The 25,110-nt window shown below is 51.9% G+C and overlaps 9 protein-coding genes across 9 annotated transcripts; 6 read left to right on the forward strand and 3 right to left on the reverse strand.

Moving 5' to 3' along the window:
- Positions 1 to 1,690: 1,690 nt before the first annotated feature.
- Positions 1,691 to 2,548, forward strand: J4E83_002706 (uncharacterized protein; the record flags this gene model as incomplete). The annotated part of the gene is made up of 1 exon (XM_049329649.1): positions 1,691 to 2,548. One exon carries the CDS (start codon positions 1,691 to 1,693, stop codon positions 2,546 to 2,548), a length of 858 nt encoding a protein of 285 aa, XP_049191328.1.
- A 4,074-nt stretch (positions 2,549 to 6,622) lies between these two features.
- On the forward strand, positions 6,623 to 9,058 carry J4E83_002707 (uncharacterized protein; the record flags this gene model as incomplete). The annotated part of the gene is made up of 1 exon (XM_049329650.1): positions 6,623 to 9,058. The coding sequence occupies one exon, from the start codon at positions 6,623 to 6,625 to the stop codon at positions 9,056 to 9,058; it is 2,436 nt and encodes an 811-aa protein (XP_049191329.1).
- Positions 9,059 to 10,733: 1,675 nt separating this feature from the next.
- Positions 10,734 to 13,193, forward strand: J4E83_002708 (uncharacterized protein; the record flags this gene model as incomplete). Its single annotated transcript, XM_049329651.1, has 2 exons — positions 10,734 to 11,961; positions 12,010 to 13,193. The coding sequence occupies 2 exons, from the start codon at positions 10,734 to 10,736 to the stop codon at positions 13,191 to 13,193; spliced, it is 2,412 nt and encodes an 803-aa protein (XP_049191330.1).
- Positions 13,194 to 14,439: 1,246 nt separating this feature from the next.
- J4E83_002709 (uncharacterized protein) lies at positions 14,440 to 15,327 on the reverse strand (the record flags this gene model as incomplete). Its single annotated transcript, XM_049329652.1, has 1 exon — positions 14,440 to 15,327. One exon carries the CDS (start codon positions 15,325 to 15,327, stop codon positions 14,440 to 14,442), a length of 888 nt encoding a protein of 295 aa, XP_049191331.1.
- A 966-nt stretch (positions 15,328 to 16,293) lies between these two features.
- Positions 16,294 to 17,049, forward strand: J4E83_002710 (uncharacterized protein; the record flags this gene model as incomplete). The annotated part of the gene is made up of 2 exons (XM_049329653.1): positions 16,294 to 16,336; positions 16,418 to 17,049. 2 exons carry the CDS (start codon positions 16,294 to 16,296, stop codon positions 17,047 to 17,049), a joined length of 675 nt encoding a protein of 224 aa, XP_049191332.1.
- Positions 17,050 to 17,296: 247 nt separating this feature from the next.
- On the reverse strand, positions 17,297 to 17,752 carry J4E83_002711 (uncharacterized protein; the record flags this gene model as incomplete). Its single annotated transcript, XM_049329654.1, has 1 exon — positions 17,297 to 17,752. The coding sequence occupies one exon, from the start codon at positions 17,750 to 17,752 to the stop codon at positions 17,297 to 17,299; it is 456 nt and encodes a 151-aa protein (XP_049191333.1).
- Positions 17,753 to 19,125: 1,373 nt separating this feature from the next.
- Positions 19,126 to 19,566, reverse strand: J4E83_002712 (uncharacterized protein; the record flags this gene model as incomplete). Its single annotated transcript, XM_049329655.1, has 1 exon — positions 19,126 to 19,566. The coding sequence occupies one exon, from the start codon at positions 19,564 to 19,566 to the stop codon at positions 19,126 to 19,128; it is 441 nt and encodes a 146-aa protein (XP_049191334.1).
- Positions 19,567 to 22,216: 2,650 nt separating this feature from the next.
- On the forward strand, positions 22,217 to 24,086 carry J4E83_002713 (uncharacterized protein; the record flags this gene model as incomplete). The annotated part of the gene is made up of 4 exons (XM_049329656.1): positions 22,217 to 22,512; positions 22,648 to 23,257; positions 23,331 to 23,672; positions 23,721 to 24,086. 4 exons carry the CDS (start codon positions 22,217 to 22,219, stop codon positions 24,084 to 24,086), a joined length of 1,614 nt encoding a protein of 537 aa, XP_049191335.1.
- A 30-nt stretch (positions 24,087 to 24,116) lies between these two features.
- On the forward strand, positions 24,117 to 24,841 carry J4E83_002714 (uncharacterized protein; the record flags this gene model as incomplete). The annotated part of the gene is made up of 3 exons (XM_049329657.1): positions 24,117 to 24,302; positions 24,457 to 24,577; positions 24,633 to 24,841. 3 exons carry the CDS (start codon positions 24,117 to 24,119, stop codon positions 24,839 to 24,841), a joined length of 516 nt encoding a protein of 171 aa, XP_049191336.1.
- Positions 24,842 to 25,110: the final 269 nt, after the last annotated feature.

Below are 25,110 nucleotides of genomic sequence, written 5' to 3' on the forward strand. Positions count from 1 at the left end.
GGTCGCTGACATGTACCATCACATCAGATCAACTACCTACTAGTTGCCTCCGTCACATATTTTCAAGCTCTAACCAAACACCCAACACCAACCCATGGCCCCTCCAAGTCTCAGCGGGCTTCTTAGTCGACGTGGGAGCAACCGACCCGAACAACATCCAGCGCAGTCATCACACCAGCAGAGCGCGAACGCAGATCAGCCCGCTGGCGAAGATCCAAAATCCTGCGAATTGCGCCGCAAACACATAGAATGGCTTGAGAAGATGGGGGAATTGAGCAGCTTACTAGTCACTGTGGAGAGCGTTCCGATGTCGCAGGACGGATACAAAGTCTTCAGAGATTTCACTGAGCAAATGAGACGTCGCATCGAATCTCTTCAGGAGGAGATAAAGAAGGAGATTGATAGGGGATTTGCTTGATGCAAACGGCAAGGCTCACCGCTGTACGACGATGGGATGAGGTGGTCTAGTCCTTGGTTTGCTAATCCCGTTTGCGTCTCGATGGCGCAATGTTCCGGTGTCATCAGTCGCTGGGTGCGACTCAGCACACATGTCATAGCAGTAGTGCCTCGTTCGTACAAGTGCAATTGTATAAGTAGGGGTCGAGACTACGAATCAGGTTCATCATTTCTGCAACCACCAGTGCCCCCGTTCTAATTCAATCTTACTCCATACAAGCATGACTTACTACCACACCCAGGAGAACTTGCGCTTCTACCAGTCCTGTTATGACTTCGACCGTAACCGAGACGCCGCCATCTACCCCCCGCTCCCGGCACCATCGGTACCTCAGGAACAAAGTATAAATTGGGGAAAGTCGCCCAATGGGGAGGTCGACACACCCCCAGCGCTTGTACAGCGTCAAGTCAACCTCAGGCGCATCCATTCGCATGATGGTGACGACCTCGGAGTGTTTTCGAACGTAATAGCATACATTTATTCTACTACGACTAATCCTCAGCCACAAGCTGTGATCGACAAGGTCTCGAATGTACTCAATACGCTTTATACACGTATTGAAAAGCTTGAGATGGACAATACGGTGCTGCAGTTAAGCTTGGATGAAGCACAGGATGATTTGGATATGGAGCGGCAGAGGAATATGCGCCGCCATTACTATCAATCCTAGCACCTAAGCCGACGAGGAACTGCTGAGGAAGACCCAGAATGGAAGAACGTTAATTAGAAGTGTTGTTGCTTTCAGATTGTACCCATGAAACATCATTTATACGTCTTTGGCACGTGTTTGCAGTTCTCCATGTCTTACGTGAATAAGATCGCGAAGCATACCATCATTCCTGGATACCGTATGGCGGCGGCCTGTCAATGTTGTCAGTATCGGCAAACAAATCTATGTGGTCTTGCTCTCAGTCAGTATAGGCGATACTGCTGTAGGTGATCGTGCAATCGCTCGCATATTGCCCGTTTGATCACACGTGTGAGACTTCACCGACGACTGTTCTGTGTTCGCGATAGCAAGAACAAACTGCGATCGGTCTTCCGCTGCTTATCAACCAAACCCAGTCGTCTCATTGTTCGTCCGCCACTCCACCAGCTGTTTTTCCAAACGCGACCGATAACGAGGAAGGCTTTTGACATAAGTACAGCTCATCCGAGATCTACAACACTCATCTTGTTGACGCTTCATCATTCACATTTCGAATCGCTGATACCTCGAAGTTCTTGAACACAATGAGCCCTCGCAAGAACATGAAGAAAGCTGAAGAGCAACGCCCTCCAGCACCGTTTGCGGAGGACGATACTGCTTCCCAAGGTGACGATGAGTTCGAAGGGCTCAGTCAAAAGCTCATCGACGAGTATCTAGCGGCCTACGACGCGCTTCAGAACCCAAACCTTAACGACAAAGAAGAGAACGCAAACGATGACCCTTCTGAAGACTCACAGTCCACTCCAGACGAGTACGAGCAAGAGTCTCACGGCAAGATCCTATATCTGCGTTCGAATGGGAACGAGCCTCCATCGCAATTCCGGCTCAACTACCGTACCGTTGTTGACCCACCTCAAGGTCAACCAGCTCCGGTCCAGCAAAACCCGGTTCCTGTAGCTCCACCTCCAACTTTCGTCTATCGAAATGCTGCGAACCCCGCTTTTATGGCCGGTCCAAATGTTCCGCAAGCTGAGCCTGTGTGGTACTCCGTTGAGGGCATTCCCGAAGCAATTGAACGATATGATCAAAATCATCGAAGGCATCGTGGATTGGCGCTCCCCTTTCATGGCAAACCCTTCGAAGAACAGTACCTAAGGGCCTCGGCACCAGGAAGGTACAGTCGGGGTGTTGAAGGCATGCCCCGCGACTTCTTTCCTAGTCGGTCTGCACCGATCATGTGTCGTCCCAACGGAAGACAGGACGAACGAATGCCGTTTGCGCCGCCACGCCCGTTGGATAGAGACATGGCTCCTCCCATGGAACGCGACCTCCTGTTTGAAATGTGGGCCGATGCCTTTGTTGAGAGTAGAAGGATGGAGCAGGATATGGCAGCATTTAGGGAAAGACTCCAGCGGCTGTACAAGTTCTGTTACAGGTCTTAGCGTTCAGGTGGACGCATCTGGCTCGTGATCTTCATTTTTCCAAGGATCTCGGTAGAGTTTCTGGTTGTCATCTCGCTGGCGTAGCCGTTCGCTCATTTGTTTGTCGCTTTCCGTTGACGACGCGTTGTCATCTACGTGTGTACTTACTGTAGCAACACAACACTCTTTATCTGTAGCCTGTTAGCAACATCATTACTAAATCCCCATTCATCGTTCATCGCGAGAAGTTCGCTACATGGCAGTCATGTCTTCCTACCAAAGATCCAGCGCATCGCCATACTTTCTTCCGCTTGATCCTCAATCCTACCAGCAGCGATATGCGCAAAGCCCGTCTTCACGAGCGCCGATGCATAATCCTTACGATTGGATGTATATGAGCGACATCCTTCACAACGACATGCGAGCGATGATGGAGGACATGAGGACAAGGAGAAAGCAGTGGCAAGAAGAGAGGAAGAAGATGCGCGAGACAGTTCAGGGAGGCAGCGCGGGCAAATGCAGCGAGAGTGTGATGTGAGACGTCGCATAACGAGGTCGACAATAATTGCCTGGAGATGAATAAGGCGTGTGTTGGTTGGGAGGAGTGTATGCGTTGTATACTTGATTGTGCAATTTCGCGATCAATATTGGGCTACCACTAAGCGTTGCAGTGGTGGGATGAGTTTCTTCAATACCTAGCCGAGTTTAGCATGGAGTACATGTGAAAACCCGGGACCAACCGCCGGTCAGATTTCGGTATCACAGATCTGAGTAAAGTTAGCTACCCCTCGAACGCTCTGTATTGACCAGTGAGGGCGTGCACCAGGAGCTTACATAACGGCATGTATCGACATACCTTCATTTGATGTCCTATATTACGTATAGGCTGCGGTGTCCTAGGGAGTGGCAAGCCAGGTATATGCTATGCGGTTGCAGTTAGCCACGACATGCCTAGAAAGCGGTGATTGACGTATAAGTCATGAGTCCAGCAGTAAAGACAGTAATCGCCAAGACAATCGCGGAGTGCTGAATAGTATAGCACATCCGGGATGGCCGTACATTGGTCGTACAAGCTACGATTGTTCCACGCAGGTAGGAATGTCGGGGAATCGGCCCGTGGTAGCCAGCCGACTGAACAACGGTCAAACCAGGTGGCAAAAAATGCCTGTGAGGTAACTGGGAGTAACTTGGCGTTCGTTGGTGAGAGGCCGACATTGATGATTCGCAAAAGAACGATATGATGAATGAAGCGGCAACATGGAATATCGGCGATGCTCTGGTGGCATCTGAGATCACAAATAGCGGACAATTCCTCCGTATGCCAAACACCAGCCCCTCTTTGGTAGCATGCAGATCGCTTAGATCCTCATCGTGAAACCCTCGGCTACGTAAGACAGACGAACGGGGCGTACAATGGTTTTCGTTATGATACCCCACGTCTTGGGTAACGACCGATCGGATATCCCGATAACGTTTGCGCGCGTCAATTTCGGGTTTGCTATATCTCTGCCAGCAATGAGGAAGGTCGCAGCTGATACAAGGAGTGGTGAAAGCCGGCCACATTACGTCTTGTATTCAGCATATGACTTCGAGTCTTTCCAGGCGCTACACAAACCCTGATGCCTCACTGCACCTCGGTACAGTCGTCTGTCGAGGAGCGCGTTCGTTCTTGTGCGATCGACGCGGTCGCGTTGTTTGCTCAACTTCGTTAGCGGTCGGCTAGACAAAAAGACGTGGCTGAGCTTTTGCCTCCGCCCAGAAGCTTGGGTGAATGAAGAATAGCTTCCGATGATAGACCGCTCCCGCAATGACAACACAATGCTCCTTATTGGTAGACCCTACGCAGTCTATCGTCGCCCTAGGTCAAGACTCACGATGCGAAACGTTTGAGTGGCACTGGTGACCCTGGAGCCAACTCAACTCCCGAATTGTGAAATCCTGCTTTTGGCACACGTGGACCATTCTGTCTGCCTCAGGCGTGCTCTGTCTATGGTATAAGATCAGCTCATGCTCATCCGTCATCTTCTCACAAAATTCCGCATATCATTATACCCTTACTTGTCGCTTGGTTTTGCGACAGGCATCGTTTCTACCAGTCGCGATAGTATCGAAGCGATGTATGAGATTGCTCCTTTCAAACGGCATAAACGACATGGCATGCGGGGATACCAATGGCCAGCTTTCGATCTAGGAGGTTTTGGCGGCCATGGTGGTATGGGTGGTCTAGGAGGGTATCCAGTGTGGGATTCTGGCTTTGATACTCCATACTACGACGTGCCGGGCTCAGTCGAACAGGCGACGCGATCACATGTTGAGGCCCAAACCGAGTTTGAGAAGGCAAAGGAAAAGTACGAGGAAGCCAAGAAGAAGTTCGAGGAATGTGAGAAGAAAGGTAAGTAACCTCCACGTATCCATGTGAAGCATACGCTGACTTTGCTCCTGTGCCAGTGGAGAAAGCCGAGCAAATGCTGAACTTGGCGAAGCATCGTGCTGGAGGTTGGTGGAATTGATGCAGTTATTATTGAGTGGCTGCTGGCAGCACAACGTGGGTGAGGGCGAGGAAAGGCCCTGGTGTCTCAAGCTCCGAGGATAGACGACCCTTGTAACTTTGAATTCGCATTGTTCCGTTTGGTGGAGATCCTGTTTTAGCCTGTAAGGAGCTGCAAAAGCATCGTCGGCCAGGAAGAGATGAATGCATGCGCCGTAAGCTAAGTGAACTTGAGCTAGAGGCGAATGAAGGCGCCCCAGCCCTACACGTATGTGTAATTACATCATGCAGTGTGTTGTATAGAGACCGGTGGCCACACGATACTAGCTAAGGTATACGCTATGGCGCCTCCGTTTGGCGCGGCCGATCGTGGTGTGGGTGCTATCGCAGCAGGTATGTAATACGTTTGGACATCGCTTTCGTTTCGTTGTTCGTTGTTCGTTGTTCGTCGTTCGTTATCTGGCTGATAATCTGTGTTGGTCAAATCAAAATCTTGGACATATAATTGCTCCGTCTAGGCCTCCAGTATGAGTGCAACCTGGACAGTTCACACCAAAGCGCCACGATACCTCTCAGCATGACCGCTCATGCTGCTTCAACTGCTCGCGAAGCTCAGGCTTCCAAGGCCACAGGTGTACCTCGTGCACGACCCGCTCACGAAGAAGTCGAGTATGATTCTGAAGCTGAAACTTTGGTCGGGAGTGAGTCTGATGATGACGGTGATGCTCGTCCAGCACCGGCCAACAATCAGCCTGCAGCTCGTCACGAAGCTGCCCGGCGGCTTCCAGCTAACGAGCCCTGCACGTCTCCTCAAGACGACGTAAACGCAGCGGTCCGCGCGCAAAAGGCGAAAGAGATGGAGAACGCGGTCCAACGGTCCGAGTCGCTCATTGGAGGCGCTGGGCGGAAGGCATGATGAGAGCTTTCCTGGCCAGCGTAGATTGGCGGTGCGAGCCTGATCGAATGTCGATTAAGAGAGGGACTTTATGCGACAAAGATTGCGGTGCGAAGCTGGCAAGGATTGTTGAAAGCGAAAGATGGAGAGGGAGCTTCGGTGTGCCCCGCAAAGACGCGTGCGCGTCGAGTATCGCGCTAGTATGTTAGCAGCTTAGATCAACCACGCCGCCTTGTGATTCTGTCGTCTATCCCCACGCAATCGCGTAGCATCCTCAACCTCCCTGTGCTTCATCATCTCAACGTGTCACGTCTCATATCGGTCCTTGTTCTATCATGGAGTCGGCTGCGAGGCCACCCCCTCCGCCTACTTTTAGATCTCGGGTGAAGCGGTATACGGAAGACACCCGGAACGTAGCAGCATGGCTTCGCCAGACCGCTGTGAAATGCGGATATGCCGCTAGCACTGCATCAACGAGCGTAAATTCTTCCAATGGAAAGAAAGGCGAATATCTCATCAAAACGTCTGAGTTTATTCCCATGGCTGAGGCCATCGCGGCACACAAACCTCAACCCACCATTCCGCAAGATGTGAGTACTACTCCATGAACGGACTGTATGTGAAACAAACACTAACTTCGTACAATCATCTCTAGGTGATGGCGACAATTTCTCGAGCTATCAGATTACGCCGGAGAGAGACCCGATACGTAATGTCCGTTGGCGCCAAGAGTAGACGAAGCCAGCTCGAAGACAGCACACATACCCATTTCACAGAAAGGGTTCTGGGCAAGGTTCGAGACGTGCTGCGACCAACAAGCCAACCTTCTGCAACTGCACAGCAGACAGATACCATACCGTCACTCAGCGATAGGCTTGCTTCATTATCGACATCTGACACCGACGAAACAGATACTATCAGTGAAGAGCCTTTCAAGGACCTCACACCTGTACACATCGACTTCGACGACAAGGAAGTTGAGGACGAGTTCTGGCTGGCCATCGATGTTTTCCTAGAGGACTTGTTCTTCGTTCGTCAATATGTAAAGGACATGTGGACTACATACAAGGAATCCGTGATGGAGAACAATGTTTGCTCGCTGTTGACGAATACAGCAATAGACGTCATTCGTTTAGCTGAGAAAGAGTTTGATCGACTAGTCAAGCGGCCCAACCGATTCCCCGCAGACGTGTTCCCTGTCTGGACGTTGCCGTCATTGCTGTTCTACAAGCGGACTCCTACGCTGGACAAAAAGTTCACGCCTGAGCAATTTGGATCTCTAGACCTCATTAAGCTTCCTCGCTATGATTCTCAGGACCAGAGTGACTTTGCGTTGTTCTCAGTCATGTCAGGGCTCAAATGGTATCTTCGGTCTACTCGTAGAGGAGGAGAGTTTGGCGAGCTTAACCCCACCCCTAGCAAGCTTGATCCTACCGTCTTCAAGCAACCCGGTGAGGATTGGCACCCGTATCTGCCAAGGGTTGTTGAGATGTGCCATCTGATGCTGTGGCAAGCCTGGGTAAAGTTGCCCCTGATTTCGGAAGGTAAATTCGCTACAATTGCCGAAGACGAGATCGCGAGAGGGGTACGCTATATGGTGGAACACAAAAAGATTCCAATCTGGGTACAATTCGCTGCCCAGACTTATATCGACATACAAGACGTGCTAGGCGATCGTTTAGATGCGCCACTCAAGGAGCTCCGGAATTCCATGCAGGGGTACAATACGATCCTGGACAAATTTCTGCAGGTCAACTCCGAGGTCGACAGATACGAGTCTAATCCTAAATTCCGAGAAGGAGCTGTCATGACTATGAATAAAATCAAGCTGAAGAAAGACACGCTCGGGGCTTGGTTTACGGAGGACGTAGTGACCGGGCCCTTGGGAAACATCCCACACCCTTATCTATCGAGACTCCAGCATGAGGATCATGTAGTACTACGTCGACATCCACTGGGTTGTGGAGTATTCCAGTACAACATGTCCTTGGATCTACATGAGTACGGTCTTCAGCTTGAGTGGGCTACGGACTGTATCGGACCTATGGTATATCTCTATGCAGCTTCTCGGTTGCTGTGTAAAGATTCCCCGACATGGCCCGATATGGAATTGTTTATTCTCCGCCAGGATCCTACGCGGCTGTTTTATGGCTACGAGAGACCAACGGACTACCAAATGATCTTCAGCTGCTTCCAACGGTCATCTAGCAATTCCACAACACAGCCGTACATCACTGATCCCAGCATGCTGACCGACATCTTTATGGACCGCTTCGATAATCAGATCAGCGACAGTGAAAGGGATTCGGTAGTTTCCAAATGGGCGAAACTGATGAGGAGCGAAGAAGGCATACAGCGTCTACTTCGTCGAACAAATGTCGATCCATTGGAACACGCCGCTGCCATACGATCACTACAGGTGCAAGCCAAGAACAACAAACCAGATGGGATCCTCACTCGGTTGAGCCCGTGCGTGGAGGCGGATGCTATTGATTTGCACTTTGACTGGCTGACTTTGCATAACACGTGCGCTCGTATATGGACAAGGCTATACACCAAGCTCGCAAGTTCCAGACGCGCGGGCATGCTATCACTTGACCTAAGGCAGTTTCGCAACACTCATCACCCGCAGGCTGGTCTGGTCGCGCAGATACTTCTCGATGCCGTCCTTGCATACAATACTGTCCAGAACCTGGAGCTTAGGGGTAGCTTGTGTAGGTATGGAGCCGGCATTCGAGACGCCGCTTCTGTCATACAGGAGATGATACAAAGGCCCATGAGTTCTTCGCCACATGGACAGATCATGACTGGCGATTGTTCTATTGCTAGGACGATGAATCAGGCATCTCAGCAAGGTGTATACTATCCAGGCATGTTCTACGAAAGGCCTGGACCGATGAACATCAATAAGCTGTATCGCGGCTGGGACAAGAAGATAATGCGGGGTCTTCATTCGACAAAATTAGTCAAACTTTCGGATGCGAAGCACAAAGCTTTTGTGGCGAGGAGAGAGGATGAGCTTCGCAGGCAACACGAAAGGCTGATGGAGGAGTTTTTGCAAGCTATTGAAGTGGTGCATGGGCAAGTTGACGGGGAGGAACTCTGGCAAGCTGAACAGATTAACCCTGAGCAAATTGAACGAATGTAGTCTTGGCAAGTTGAGCAGGAAGAAAATGGGCAGAGTTCAAAGGCGCCGAAACCCGCCAAGAAGAAGCGGAAGAAAAAGAAAGGCAAAGGTATGACATTTTGATGGAAAATATATGGGATGGACGACGAGGACTACGATCTGTTTGATCACATCTATGGACTGTATGAAGAGCCTTGGTGTTCATAACTCGTACCCCTAGGGTATTCACTGCGCCTTTTGCTTATGGAAGCGCAGACGTAACGACAACGTATGCTCCAGGAGGTCATTTAGTTTCGCGTACAACTCAATCGAAACGTTTGTCTTCGTAAATGCCATAAGTTGATTAAGGCTTGGAGGCTTGCAAAGGAAGTTGCAGAAATGGTACGTATCGATGACGTCATTGTCATCACGTCTTGGCGAGGTCGGCGTTCCGCGTCGCGTCGCAGCGCGTCCTCTCAGCCTGCCACCTTATGCACACACTGCCATCTTCAAGCCTTGTTATCACTTATGCGCAAGCTCGTATCCAAGCTCGGACTCTGAATATCTCAGACGACTTTAACCTCACGATTGATCCCCGTCGCGTCGCGTAGCCGTATTCGGCCGCCTTTCTCGAGAGAGTACTATCACACTTTCCCAACATCCGGGCTCTACGCGTTCGACAGCCGCTGTTCAATATTCTACATCGCCCTTAGAAGATATCAATCGTCTCAAAATACTGGCTCGTAGGAGATTTGAGGCCTCGTTCGTGACCATGTAGCGCTCACCTTGCGTTGCCCATTGCGGATATCGATCTATCAATGGATCCTTCGGGTCTTCGTCATGTCAAGGCCGCAGCTGTATCTTTCATGTTGCGGGATCTTCAACATTTGACCATGCGATAGCGCCTCAACACAGCCAATTTACACTTCTAACTGTCTAGAGACGTTATGCCGATCTCTGACACCCGATATGCCGAAAGACACTCGGAGTTTTGAACGAACGCCGAAGTCGAGGCGTGCCATAACGAGTTCTCCTCTTTACCTAACCGATAGTTCAACCACCACTCATTCCTTCGGCGGTACTAGTGCCTCGATCTTGGCAGTCCTCGTTGCTCCCAATGACAGAAGCGGGGGACGGCTTGGCACATGCAAAGACACTATCTCGCAGCGATAAGATACACCACAGCATGTAACCCCACCTTTCCGCCAGGTGGGTTAACGACGCATCAAGGCTACGACTTCCTATACAGCAATAGTCTCATGCGTCGCGGATACGAAGCATTCATAATGTTACGGTCGGTTTCCCACAAGATTCGTATGTTTCAGCCTGATAAAACACTGGACAGGACCCTGAAGATATTGGATAGCAGCAAGACATTTGCTCCGCTGGTTACGAACAAGATGACAACAGATACCAGACATAGGGTCAAGTTCGAGACAGAGTGTACGAAGACATGGACTGTAAGACGCGGTGATGTCCGTGCTGCGCCCTTCCCCGGAAGTGGTCAGGCTGAGTGGAGACTGTTCCTTGCAGGCCCTTACTACCTCTGATTCCTCCTCTTATCGTTGTTCGAGCCTGAGATACCATCTTTCCTCGTTGTCATCGTCGCAAGTCACTAGAGTCTTATCTGGGACCGCAGCGCTCGCGACGGTGTATAAAGTGTAAGAGAAGTGCCGGGAAATGTCCACAGCATCCTTTGCTAGTACCGTTGATCAACATGCGTTGCTCAGCTCTGGTCTCGACCGTTCTTCTCGGTATAGCGAGCTCTTCCACCATCCCCTTCCTTGGATATGATAGAAGAGTAGCGCGAGACTACTTTGACAAACGCACCGACAATGGAACGGCATACTCTTGCTTGACTGAGGCTGCTACCACCACAGTAGCGCCAAAGACTAATCCATGGGCTCCTTTGACACCGGATGAGAATCTCGCCGTCTGGACAATGCTCCATTCGCCATCCTCCGGTCTCAATCTTACTGATCCCACGCAAGCTGTGCTTACGGACAACTACGTGTACGTTATGCTCGAAGTGGTGTTTGAGGAGAAGAATACGCGGCTGACAGGTACCAGATTCTGGCTTGATGCATTGCACACCAATAAGACCGATGTCCTGAAGTACATGGACGAGGGTGCAACAATGCCCGCCAAATACGCCCGAGCCATCATCTTCCAAGGTGGGAAAGCTGAGCCAGACTCCCAAGAGTACATGATCGGCCCACTTCCCGTATCTGCAGAAACCAAGATCGAGAAGCTGGATTACATCTACAACGGCGGCTCCGGTGGTTCCGTGCCATACAACGCCAGGTACTTCGATGGCCCAAGGACGACGGCAACCGAGCCGCTCATCACATCCATCATGTCGAACATCTCAGACATTACAGCAGCTCTCTTCCAAGGAGGTGTTTACTTCGGATCGGCCGACGAAAGAACCAATCTCTCCTCGACGACTGGCACGCCTATCTCTTTCGATGGCTCTAGCGCTTTTCGTAACATCATGTTCCGCTTTCCAGGTCCAGCAACTTACATGACACCGCTAGACTTCTATCTCCTAATCGACTGTAGCGGCACTGATCCTTCTCTCTACTCACTGAAAGGATTCGTGACAAATGAAGAGTTTTACCCTACCATCGCAGACCTACGGAGTGCATTCGAGTCAGGCGATCTTGCTATGGAGTTCGACCAGACTCTCGACGCGAGTTGGGCGCTAGTCGACTACAAGCCTGAGCTAGGCGTGCGGGATCTGGAGGAGCGGCTCGCGCCAAGCACTCTGGAAATCGGAGGAAAGCGATACAAGCTTGACAAAGAGAACCAGTATGTTGAGTATATGGGTTGGTCATTTTACATGTCATTCTCGAGGACGCTTGGCATCATGTTCTATGACATCAAGTTCAAAGGTGAACGTATTCTTTACGAGTTGTCGATGCAAGAGGCAACTGCTCAATACGGTGAGTATTCCTTCTGTCTCTTACTGGACAAGAGCTGATTACTACAAGGTGGCAACCAACCGAAGGCTGCCAATACAGTATACCACGATACCTACTACCAGCTTGGTACTGAGATGGGCAGCTTGGTAGAAGGCTTCGATTGCCCATGGGGATCGACATTCTGGAACATCACTTACCCATCTTACAACAAAACGGCTGTCAACAAGAACGCAATTTGCATCTTCGAAACCGACATGAACTTCCCGCTCTCACGTCATCGCACGGGCGCATCCAACGAATACGGTTTCAGCAACCTCGGCAGCGTCAAAGGCGCTGGACTGATTGTTCGCGCGATTGCCACAGTTGGCAACTATGACTACATGTTTGACTACTCCTTTCACATGGACGGCTCGCTAGAAGTCATTGTACGAGCATCTGGGTATCTGCAATCTAGCTTCTACTATCCGGCGCAAGCAAAATTCGGACCGAGAATCCAACAAGCCACCCAAGGCTCACTTCACGATCACATTGTTACGTACAAGGCCGACTTCGACATCGTTGGTGCAGCCAACTCGCTCCAAGTTTCGGAGTTGGTAGTTGTGAACCAAACCCAACCGTGGTTCCCCGAGCTTGGCGAATTTGAACAGATGGAGATGAACATTACATACATGGCCGAAGAGCAGCAATTCAACTGGGCACCCAACAACCAGGCTATGTACGTCGTATTGAACCCGAACGCTACCAATGCCTGGGGTGAGAAACGCGGCTATCGTCTCGTACCCGGCCGTTCCGATATTCACCTCTCGACCCTCAACTCTCCATGGTCACGCAAGAACTCCGAATTCGCCAAATCACATCTAGCCGTTACGAAGCAGCACGACAACGAGCCATTTGCCAACAGCGTTCAGAACATCAATCTCCCCTTCACGCCGCAGCAGGACTTCAGCAAGTTCTTTGACGGCGAATCCATCGAAGGTGAAGATCTCGTCATTTGGTTCAACCTCGGCATGCATCACTACACTAGGAGCGAAGATGTACCTGTGACATTGTATACGGAGGCCTATTCCAGTATTGTATTCGCTCCGCAAAACTTCTTCGACAGGGCGCAGGATGGCGATCTACTTAATCGCAGGTGGATTGAGGTCGACGAGAGTGGAAACATGACATTCGAGACCTATGGTGTGGGACTAAATGTTTGCCCCGTCGTTTTGGACGAGCCTACAGCACTGCTAGGTGGTGGCGGTGAGCTGTAACAACCGATCATCGGCCGCACCTAGATACACCAAGCATTAACACTGTCAATTGACAACGTGTCGCGATCTGGTGACGACCACCGCTTCACTCTCATACGTGGCATTCCATCACGTCAGCATTCTCTTCATCGAAAGTGATTGTTCGTAACTATGCGATACGTGAACACACAATGGCCAAGATCAGACTTAACGCCATAGAAGTGGTATATGTTTTTCTTCTCTTGCTACAACACCACACCTTTTTCGTCCATAATGCGCCTTCCGATTGCCACCACTATCGCCGCTGCAGGCTTTCTCGTTGCCTCGCGGTCAGGTTCTTCAAACCACGCAACAAACGCCGTGTCGTCGCCTGCGGCTATCGCGACTATAGTAGCTCGCCAAGATGACACAAAGCCGCCACCCTTTGTTACGTCCATCACATTCATCACCTCGATAGCATTCGTAACTGCCGGGCCGTCTGGTACAGTGATCGTGCCATCGCGTAGTCCAGATACTCCCTCCGAGCCGCCACCACCTCGACCAGCCCCGTCCACTACGACTGAAACGCCGACAAGTAGCGAACGACCGCCTACAACGACCAGCGCTACTACTACCACTTCTCCAGCTTCCACTGAGACAGGAACAAGGTCCACAGAAACATCCGCAACATCATTCACCGCGTCTCCAACCCAAACATCTCACCCAGATGTCGACCCCGGCCCGTGGCTAAGCAGAGGTAAAATTACTGGAATAGTCGTGGGCTCCGTGTTCGGCTTCATCCTTCTCGGCTTAACAATCTACGCACTTTTCGCTGCATATCGGGGTATCAACGTCTGCGATTGTTTCGGTGGTTGTTTCGGCAAACGCGATAGCGACGATGACGCAGAAAAGGGTCCATCGCGTTTGCCTTCCCGGTCAGAGGACACGTATCCACATCCTGATGCTCTTCAGCCTGTAGGTAGTTATAGGGCTTATCGTCCTGCCCGGCCGGTGAGTTATGAGCCGCAGCAGCAGCAGCAGGTTCCGCTTCCGCTGCAGGAGAGGACAGCAGGGAGACTGCAGAAGGGGTATCGAGGTGTTTAGAGTAGATGGCTCTGGTTGATGATGATTATAGAATAATTCAAAAGGCGATAGCTCATCAACTACTGTTATAGGCTTGACTGAGGTGACAAGAGAATCGTTGATTTCATTAACATGCAGCAAAATTTATAAACCATCAAATCTCCCACGACCAGCAAGAAAGATACATTTTCCCATCCACCGTTCGCTAATTCTCCGCCATCTTCACAGTCTGCCGCGAGAAGCTGTCCACCCTTGGCATATTCGGCCTACTGCGGCGCTTCGTCTCCACCATGCGCTGACGAATTTCTTCCGAGAGCCAGCCCCGACACGCCGAGACGGAAGGCTGAACAATGCGTTCCTCAAACGTCTCAGCATCTTGTACAACAAGGACCATGTAATTGTTGGCCCATTGGTGCACTCCTGGTATGAGCTTGCCACGTATCCTGTTGAGCTGTTCTTCAGCATACGAACCCGTCCGCTTCTTCATCTCCGCGATCCCTTCGTCCAGGTGTTGTTGGTTCTTATTGCCTTCTTTCCAGCTCTCGACGGCTGGTCGCAACTCGGGGTATCCGATAGCTTTCCAGATTCCCTTGGAGAAGTCTGGGCAGCCCAACAGTCTTTGTTCGAGCTCATAAAGCAGGCGTACCTCTTCGATGAGTCCTTCGTCGATCATTTCGTCTACCCGTTTGTCCAGTCGCGGCTTCAAGTGCGACAGCTTGGAATCGAGGAAGATGACTGACAGGTCGCATTGCTGGACGAACGGATGCGAGAGGAGTGGCTCGGTCAACGAGATGGATCCACCGACCAGCAGAGGGGTCTTGCCGTCGTCGTGTATTTGCTGGATGCTTGAGATGGCGTTGTCGACAAAGGTGGTTGGTTCCTGGTCGGGCTGCAGATAGTCTATCAGGTGGTGCTTGACACCATCCATTTCCTTCGTAGTAGGCTGCGCCGTTATGATTCCTCCACATTGGTAGATTTGTAGGCTGTCCACGGAGATGACTTCGCCGTTGATGGCTTTGGCGAGTGCGATTCCAAGCTTGGTCTTTCCAACGCCTGTCGGACCGATGATCGCAATGATGGATTTGTGTCCCATTGTGTAATGATTTATATGAAGAGAGGACTGATGAGATGTGTTTCGTAGACTTCGCAGAAGGAGAAGATGTGATAGTTGTGAGTGAGTTAGAAAGACAGTGCGCCACAGGGTGTCTTTATGAACGGAGGAGTGGCTGCTCACAAAGCCCAGGCTTCCTTCGTCGACCAACTTTCTCCAGAATACACTTTAGCTATGACATGGTCGATTCCCTGAAACCCCATTCTTCCTGTTCGCCCATAAGCCGGTGCGACAAAGCCGGCGCAAAATGATGTAACAAATTCGGCCAGGAAGATGCATCCGCAAAGGATTGTAGACTCATGTAACCTACAACATTTCCGGTGACTCGTATTCAGGGCAAAGTTAAAACTCATGTCGCTTGAGGGTAGATAGACTGCTAAGTCTTAGCGACATCTCAACGAAGAAGACATCGGAGAGTGCGCCATTGACTCTGACCAAGACGCCCAGGACTTCCTTTGGGCTCGTCATTGAAGTTGTACCTAGCTAGTAGATTCTACGTCACTTACGGGGCCGAGAAGACACAAGGCATGTGAAACCGTCTTAGCGAATGCGAAGAGTGTTGTGTGCCTAGGTACCCGGACTAAACAGATAATAACCCGAGTGGTCCAAGTGTCGGACACAGCACTAGTCCTTTGATTGGCCGAAACCTAGGCTACCTGGGTACCGGGCCATTATTCTTTTGGCCCGAGTACATACATAGTAACACTCCACCTCGTGGCTCTGAAACAAGATACAAGCTACTGTTAGCGAGATGTAATTTAGGCTGAACGTGAAAGCTTACAACAACCGTATGGCACAACAGGCTTCGTGATAGTCTGCTGAGTCAACTGCGATGTATAAATCGTGGTGATGAGCTCCAATAGACGATCTCACAACTCGATCATCTGAAGGCTCGGCCACTACTCCCGTTATTCTACGCAGAACTTCGCAAGCTGAATATCGTCAACCATGGGCTCAAAGCAAGTACACACAAAGCCACCGAATGGAACGAGTTCGAAACCATTCACATTGTGTGTCTTCTGTGGTACGTCCCCACGAGTATCCAGGAGTGAATATAACTGATGAATGACAGGGTCTAGTGAGGGGAAAGATCCCAGGTTCCGCGATGCCGCCAAAGCGCTAGCGGATATCATGGCGAAGAGATCGTGGTCGTTAGTGTACGGAGGCGGGACCATGGGGTTGATGGGCGTACTCGCTGGCAACGTAGTGGCATCGCAGGGATCCGACGCGGTACATGGCATCATTCCACGTGCTCTTCTACTGGGCGGGCCGCCGCCCGCGCCAGAAGAATTCGGGCGTACAACGGTCGTGGACAACATGCACGAGCGTAAGCGGATGATGGCTGAGGAGGCTGATGCCTTTGTGGCGCTGCCTGGTGGTTTCGGGATGCTTGAGGAGTTACTCGAGATGACGACATGGAGCCAGTTAGGCATTCACGCGAAGCCGGTGGTTGTACTCAACGCATCCGGCTTCTTTGACGGTGTGTTTGAATGGATGCAGACTGCGATCAAGTCTGGCTTCATCCCGGACGTTCAAGGGGGCTTGATAGGACAGGCTCGTACAGTTGAGGAGCTGGAGACTTTAGTTACTGCTAGAGAGCCCGTTGAGGGACGATACACGTTCTTTGCATGGACAGGAAAGAAGGATGAGGAGACCGCAGAGGGTGAAGACTTGGGGAGCCGAAATGATCTGGTTTCTCCGTAAGCACTCAATCAATACATGGAGGTTTAAGACATATCCACCGGCTTACGTTGTCTTCTCGAATAACCTTGATTCATATGGGTAGTGCGAGATAAATGTATTGCCCATTATTCGAATCTTACGAATTAGGCATGCAGAGGCACTGCTAGTCATCGCTTCGCCTCGCTCAAGCCATGAAACTGATACAACGAAACCCTTTCGTCAACGTGCAACTTTACCTCTCAAGCCACGCCTACTCACCATACTCACATCACTCCTTGCTCTTCCCCTCACCCAAGTCAACCTCGACAAAGTCCAGCTTACCATCCTCCTTCCTCACACCACTATAATGCACAGACTGTTCTGAAGATGCGCGCACACTACGACTATCGCCTAAATCCCCACCCTGGTGGCCGTCGCCCACATACGGTGAGGGGTTATTGTCTTGGAGCTCGATCTTACCTTCGGATTCGATATCCTTGCTTTTTTCAGCCGCACGAGATTTGCGCCATTTGAGAATAAAGAAGAAGACTGTGTAGATTACGACTATACTCGTCACTGCACCAGCGACAGCCAGACCGATGATAAGGGGACGGTGATCGGGAATGAGGATTGGTGAGGAGGGTGAACTTCGCTTGGTCTTGGCGTTCCGGGGCAAGGTGAAGCCGGATAGGGTTGACATGGTCGCTGTGATTATGGATTTCGGGGGCAGGTTGGTGGTGCGCATGTAGTGTTAGTGAGGATGGTATAATGAAGATAATACCGGGTGGAGCGCTTTAATTTCCCTGTCCGGCTGACGAAATGACGAAAGACTGAGAAGCTTCGTGGTAATTTCGGGTGAAGTAGTTGTAGTGTTGTGTACTTGGATAGTGATGTCCGTGAATAATGTCGTGAATCGGGGTCCTCGACATACCGTACTTTATACGCAGTATGCCCATTGTGTAAGTACATTACGAAGACGCTCGTTGCTTCTTAGTTGCACCTTTGAGTACACCGCAGCCTTGCGCAATGCGACGTCTTGTGCACTAACGTGTTGTGGAATATGATGCAGCGTGTATCTCCAAGGCGCGAAGCAGCTAGTGCTGCAGCCTGCAAAAGACGTAGTACTCGATGCGGCAAAGGTCCAAGGAAAAGCAATTCCGCAGATCGTCAGCCTCCAGCTTTCTTGTTTCAGCCAAATACAATGAAGCAACCAGTCGTCATTGCATCGCCTTTGGAGCGAAGTGGTGTGCGTTCCGCATCTCCAGGAACTTTCTCCGTGTTTGTTCCTGTTGATAAGATCAACCAGGTGTCCCCGGGGGCGCGCCGAAAACTATAACGGGAGGCATGTGTCGCGATGCAGATCACCCGGCCAAATGCATGTCGGGGATCATTCCGTGGCTGTGCCGCAAGCCAGGCGGCCAGCCACTGTGTCAGTTGAACGGCGCGTTGCAGGTACATTTCCCACCTGTTAATCTCTCGAATGAGCCGGTGCATCTCGATCATGCTGTGAGCCTTCTAATGCACGCGGTGAAGGATTGTGTACGACCAATTCGTCGCATCTCCTGTCTGATCAGCGGTGAGGAGGTGATCTGGAAGGGGATGAATAAAGAATGCGCATGCGAGAATGCGGAGTGCATACGGGACGACGCTAACCGCAGCCGCGTTATTGGGTTTCGGAAAACGCCACCGAATTGAACGCGCGGCTTTACGTCATAAGCGAGAACCTCACATCATGCAACTCAGCTGCGATGCTGAACTCTAACAATAGAACACCATTGAATCAGCAGCCCCAGAAACAGACGCTGTCAGGAAATTTATAGCCGGTGTGCCATAATGATGAATGGAAGAAATGTCACGACGATGAGTGGCAGAGCATGAAGAGGCAGCGCAGCGAGAAAGTAGTTTTGGGGTATTGTGAATGTTTCATTGAAATGACTTATTATAAGTATGCCGATTGGTAAATCCCAAGTGTCGCTGTGAATCATTCTGGTCCCACACCTGTCTCACGAGAGACGAAGTGATGTCAGCTCATGGCTGATGTCGCTAACCGATCGAAGAAACTGTCAAAGGAGACGTTTTGTGACGATGTTGGAAGGAAGCGGTTGAGTGTCGACCCGCTTACAACAGACCGGCAAGAGCAAGGAGACCACCAGCAACAGCGCCCATGGCAGGGACGTTGTTGGAATCGGCGGCACCGGTGCCGGTGGCGCTCTCAGCAGCGCTGGCGGCAGAGCTGGCAGCAGAGCCGAGCGAGGCGGTGGCTTGGGAGGCCTCGCTGGCGGCGGAACCAGTAAGGCTTGCGGCGTCAGAGGCGATGCTGCTGATGGCAGAGTCGGCAGCGCTCTGGATGGAGGAGGCGCCGGAGGCAGCGGCAGAGCCACCCGCGCTGGTGATGGAGGCAGCAGCGGAAGTGATCTCAGAGCCGACGGATGAGGCGACGGAGGCGAGGTCAGAAGGGACGCCGCCTACAGCAGAGGTGATCTGGGAGATGATGGAGTCGACCTGGGCGTTGGCAACGCCGGCGGCGATGACAGCGGTGGCGATGGTGGAGAAACGCATGTTGATGGTTTGGGTGGGTGAGTTGGTTGGGTGAGTGGGCAAAGAGTTGAGTGTAGTTGGTTTGATGTGGAGATTGTTTGAGCTGTAGGTGGGGAGTAGAAGGCAGGGCGAGAGGAGAGCTCTTATACCAGGTGAGTGCATAAGAACTAGCGCGCTTGTATGTCGCCATAGCCCCAGCGGCCAGCAACAAACACAGCGGCCACCGCCTGCTCGCTTGCGCCTCCTCCACATTTTTTTAGCCACGTAATGCACGCAATTAACTGGCCAGTGAGGCAAGTGACGCCACATGGGAGCGCACTGTCCTTGTCCTTGCCCAGATGCGGCAAGCCATCACAGCCCATCCCAGTCATCGGCAGCCGTTCCTGCTTTTTCGAGTGAAGCTTGATCCGGGGCCGCCTCTGGTTGTTTGAGCCTATGACGTCTGTTGACGAACATTTGTCCGCCGTGTAACGAGATTAACTGGGGCGAGAGGCGTTGCATCCAAGCCACAGCCTGCGACGCCCCGTCTCATCGACAGCGGAGCCATGCATGTCTCTGCAGCTGCCCATGGGACAATTCGGGCTATGGCAAGGCGTGCCAGTGCTATTTCCAGCGTTACAGTGATCAATTCACTCTGAAACAAGTCAGCACTTGTCGTCTGGCCAAGCTTTCTTAATGCTACAGCGACGCGAGTGCGGCGTCGAGCTTGATGACCCTGAAATGCAGGTGCTCACCGGCGTGCGACCAGCGACCGCTATAGCAACCAGCACCACGCTTCCTCTAGCTCGACATCTGCGTACCGCGACGCTGCTGCCAACTCCCATCTCACTGCAATTGCACCAAGGTAAGTGTATACGCGGGTCCACCTGCTGTCAAGGCAACCAGCCACGCGTTGTTTGGGGGCCCGGAGTTCGGTGCATGTTCTGTGTACCAAGAAGATGATGAGACGTGCATGTCGTCATTCCCGGCTTCGTCGTGGACGCCGAGGCAAGCAGTTTCTGAGACGCAAACCGCTCCACCGAAACCGGGCGAACGTCAATAAGAAGACCGAGCTCGAAACCATGACGGAGAGCAATCTTGGGTGAATTGTGGCTCGACAGACGTTAGCTGGCGACGTTGACCAAGATTGGTGGTGTACCTGGCAGCCTTACTCGGGTCCCCTGTCGCGGATGCCGCCAAGCCCGATTTTGCCGTGATTCTAGCCCACAGGATTCTCTCCCGTGCCATGGCATTCTGCACCAACATCTTGATCTCTGATCGTCCTCTCCTATTCCCGACGCGCGTTCTTGATGTCACTCTTGCTCCTCATCGTGATGCAAGTCTCAGTCATGTCCCGAGTCGACTCACTCTGCAATTTCCCATCATATGGTGACATCTCTGCCGCCCTTTGCATCGTGACTAAAAGCACTTTCTTGGCCCCCACGAGGCTCGCTTCTTTAAATCAGAAATGCCTTAGCAGGTTGCATGCCACGAGATTGTGCATCCAGGGAACACGTGGAGCTCCCTTGGATGGAGATGCTCTACTGTTATACGGGGCACATGTCAATGCACATACACTTGCTTGATTCCTACAGGCCCGGTTGATCTGAAATGTTGCAGCCGCTAAGCTGACAGCTGCCGCAGTATTCGTGAGAATGCTAGGCCGACCGACCTACAGGTGTCATATCGTCGTCAAGCTTACTATGTAGACGTGCTGCCGGCGAATGGGAAGGCTATGCGCATCTCAGCTTAGCGCACGGCGTTCCTATTCGACGGCTTTACCACGCGAGCAATATTTCCGGCGGCCGGCTGGACTTCACCTATGTGATCACACCACCACACCACGCGCACCATACTACGTCGATTCCGTCTTTGCTCAATCACTCTGATCTGCCTATGAAGAAGTTCAGCTACAGAATCGCTACACTGCTATTTCTCCAGGTTTGGAGTGTTCGACAGTGCAGATGGCGTCCTAATAGCCGCTGAGGCTGGACACCAACAGCACGTGTGACAGCGCATCACAATGACATCGAATGGGGATTGCGCATCTCGCCTCAAGCGCCCTTGGGAACAGAGCGGGCTCACATCTCGTCTTTGATGGGTGCTCTTCTCGCTCGTCCTACCCTTTTCGTCTAATCGCTACTGCATTAGGACGCCTGCACGACGCCTCTAAATTGCATCTCTAGAGCACTTTCGACCCCATCGGCTTTCTTGGGACATGTTCAGCTACAGTGATGGACCGCTATGACATCTTCCGGAACGATTGCTGAGCTCTGAGCAAGTGCGATAGCTCGCACGCGCGCACCCTCGACTACGTTTGCTGTATTTCATCTTCTGGATCAAAGGTTCATATGGTTTCTACCAAGTCACATTCGACGTCCACATGTGGGCTACGAAGGCTGTGATAATCCAAGATCCACTAGGAGGCGCTTAGTTGCATATGACAAGAACTTAGTGCTCAGCCTTCCCAATGGAGACGTAAGAGAACCATGACTGCTCGTTGTTTGCAAAGGCTGGGTGAGACTTTCTAGGTAATTCTTTCAATGACTCCATTCTGTGTACCTTTACTGCGACTGCCAGAATGAGTACAAACACCGCACGCATCACTATCACAGCAATCATTACGAGCACAGCCGTCTACACACCTTCACCAAGCCTTGACAACGCTCAAGTATCGTCAACATCATCGGCAATGTACCATTCGGAAAACGATCGCTCGCTCTCTACACCGGCTGCCATCGGAATCGGCATCGCTATTGGCATCGTCTGCACCGTACTGGTCCTTGTTACAGTACTGTTGCTACACCGCGCATGGAGACTTCGCCGTTCACCACCAGTAAAGCAGTACAGGCAAGCCAAGTTATGGAAGGGCTTCGAGCCGGTCACTCCGAGCACCGCGAGAACTACTTTCGTTGGAACCAAGATGACCAACATATACTTGACGGAGCTACCAACACCGGTCACACCTGCCTTCCTTATGAGCCCACCGTTGCGGGGAGAGGAAGTAGACGTGGAAGAGAGATCTCGACGCTATAGCGAACCTGCATAGTCATGCTGTATACGACGAATGGCTTGTATGCAGTTTCGAATCAAGCTGGCGCAATATATGAGACAGGGCTATAGCTATGTTGAGAGTCTACGCACGAACTCCATCACGTCTCTCAGTGATCGTGCCCAGCAGATCCCAACTCTGCTCACGACTACGAACAAGAACAACCTGCGCCTTCTACTCGTCGCTGCCTGTAAATGTACAGGATCTTGCAACTGGCTCGTTGAGATCCTGCGCGCTCTCCCAGGCCTCAGCGTCGCCAACTCCTGTCGCGTCGATGAGATTGTCCCCACGCTCTTTGCCCTCAGCGCAAGCACCCTGGACTCCCTGCTACAACGCCTCGTCGGCGGGGCGCGCAAGGTGGTCATTCAAATGTTTACGCACATCAACAAGCACAGCGTCAGCAGCATCACTGCCCTGCTGCAGACTCGCATGTGTAGGTTAGACATGATGATCTCGCGGAACCTCCCCCGCCACGACCGTCGCCAGCCACACCAGAAGAAAGCACAGCCGGCTCCTCTTGCAAGTCTGGCGGGAGTTCCAGTCGAGCTATTTGGCATGATTGTACGCCATCTTGCGTGCTGCGACATTCGCTCTCTCCGACAGACGTGCAACAAGGAGCTCGTGGGCAGATGCAAAGACAGCTTCTACAACATTGTCAATTCGACCGCCGCTTCCCTCCAGGTGAGTCCCAGATGAGTCCCAGATGAGTCTCAGATGAGGGAGACACAAGCACATGCTGACTCCGTTTCCGTAGCTTGACGCCGACTTTCCTGCGCGCGCAGTGTCACTTGCAAAGTTTGAGCGGTGGAGCGATCACATCACCACACTACGCTTCAAGGTCCCGAGAACCGCATTCTTCTACCAGCTGCATCAGGGCGCCGCAGCCGATGGCGATACCTTCTCAGCAATGTCGGATACGAAGGAGTTCAAGTCTGCGCTCGCGCTATTGACGACCCTTCCTCGATGCAAAGCTGTTCAGATCCAGCACGACACCCCAAGCAGCGGCTGGCTCCTATGCGACTACCAATCCAGTCGACGGGAGGTCCGTGACAAGACCATGGCTGTCCAGGGCGACGTGTTGCGCGAGAACCTGGAGGTATGTTGTATCCGCTGTCTGTACAAGACACGCACTAACACTGAGTAGCATGGTCTTGTCGGCTTCATGCTTTCTTCGCACACGCAATGGTACGACGAGTACCGCCTATGCTACTTCGAAGAGCAAGAGAAGGAGGCAGAGGAAGAAGGTCCACGCGCAGAGGCTGAGGAAGATGGCCGGCCAGCAGATGTTGAGGAAGATGGCCAGCCAACAGATGTTGAGGAAGAAGGCCGACGCACAGAGATGGGGGAAGAACGCCGCGGCCATGAAGAGACCGAAGATGCGTACGCAGGCCAGTCCCGAGACATGGTTCGTGATGAGTATCGCTCACGTGGGCTTCCTCGGCCTATCCCCAAGAAGAAGGCGGACATTGTGGCGGCTCTGCAGAAGGACGATTTGAGGAGGTTGGAGTAGATGGTCATGCCCTACTAGGACACGCTGCTCATGGCGCTGACGACCTACAACCACTTCTATGCTACACTCGCTCTGACCCGGGTACATGATCTGTTCCATTTACATATTACGGCTTTCCGGACACTGGTATGGTCTGACGCGCGCGGTGGTGGTGGTGGTGGTGGTGGGCCACTCCTTCCTCTTCTACGAAGCGAAGTAAACAGTCAGCCAAACGCGGTAAGCTTCGTCTCTCGCACACTCGGATTTCAGTTCTGACCTGGGTAGCTCGCTCAATCCCTTCAGTTTGCTTGCAACCAGTACTGCCGCCATCGAAACGCCGCGGCCGCTCTCAGAACCCTGCCGCCATCAGCATCCCTCTCTCCGCCATCAGAACCTCGTCCCCCACCCCGCCATCACAACGGCATTCGCAGGGAAACGCAACGCGCAAGAGCTCAAGAAGCTGGAAAAGACGGATGTTAAGATATCAGAGGCGAGACTCTTCAACGCATACGGTAAGTTCTGGCTGCGCGAAGTGCATGAGACATGTATACTGACTTCATACTGCAGCGACCACACAGAACGTGATTGAAGATATCGAGGAGTTGTTGCCTCGCCTCTCCCCTCACCATCCAGAGATTGCCGAGTTGCTTCAGACGGCCAGGGCGGAGCCCGTGACACCCTTCACCATCCATGGGCATTGTGACGACAGCGAGACGAAGACTTGGCCAAAGACCGACCCTGCTGTGGATCGCTGGTTTCCGAATGCCATTGAGTAAGCTCCGTAAATAGACGATCCGCCCTTCTGGTTAGACCAGCACGCAGCAAACCATGTGAAGCTGTATTAGGTCGCATGGCATGGCTGGCGAATAACGCAGACGGCGAACTATGTCGCATCACATTTTCGCTACCACATCAATCGAGAAAAAACACTGGACAGCCTGGGGCCTACATCGACTTTGGGTCTCACACTTTGCACATTCTCATCTTGATGTAGTCTCCAGACCTGTTCGAATTTTTTCTTGCATGAGATGCTATGCTCCCACAT

The sequence above is a fragment of the Alternaria metachromatica genome, assembly GCF_023757995.1.
Source record: "Alternaria metachromatica strain BMP 0045 chromosome Unknown scaffold_4, whole genome shotgun sequence".
In the NCBI taxonomy this organism is placed as follows: domain Eukaryota; kingdom Fungi; phylum Ascomycota; class Dothideomycetes; order Pleosporales; family Pleosporaceae; genus Alternaria; species Alternaria metachromatica.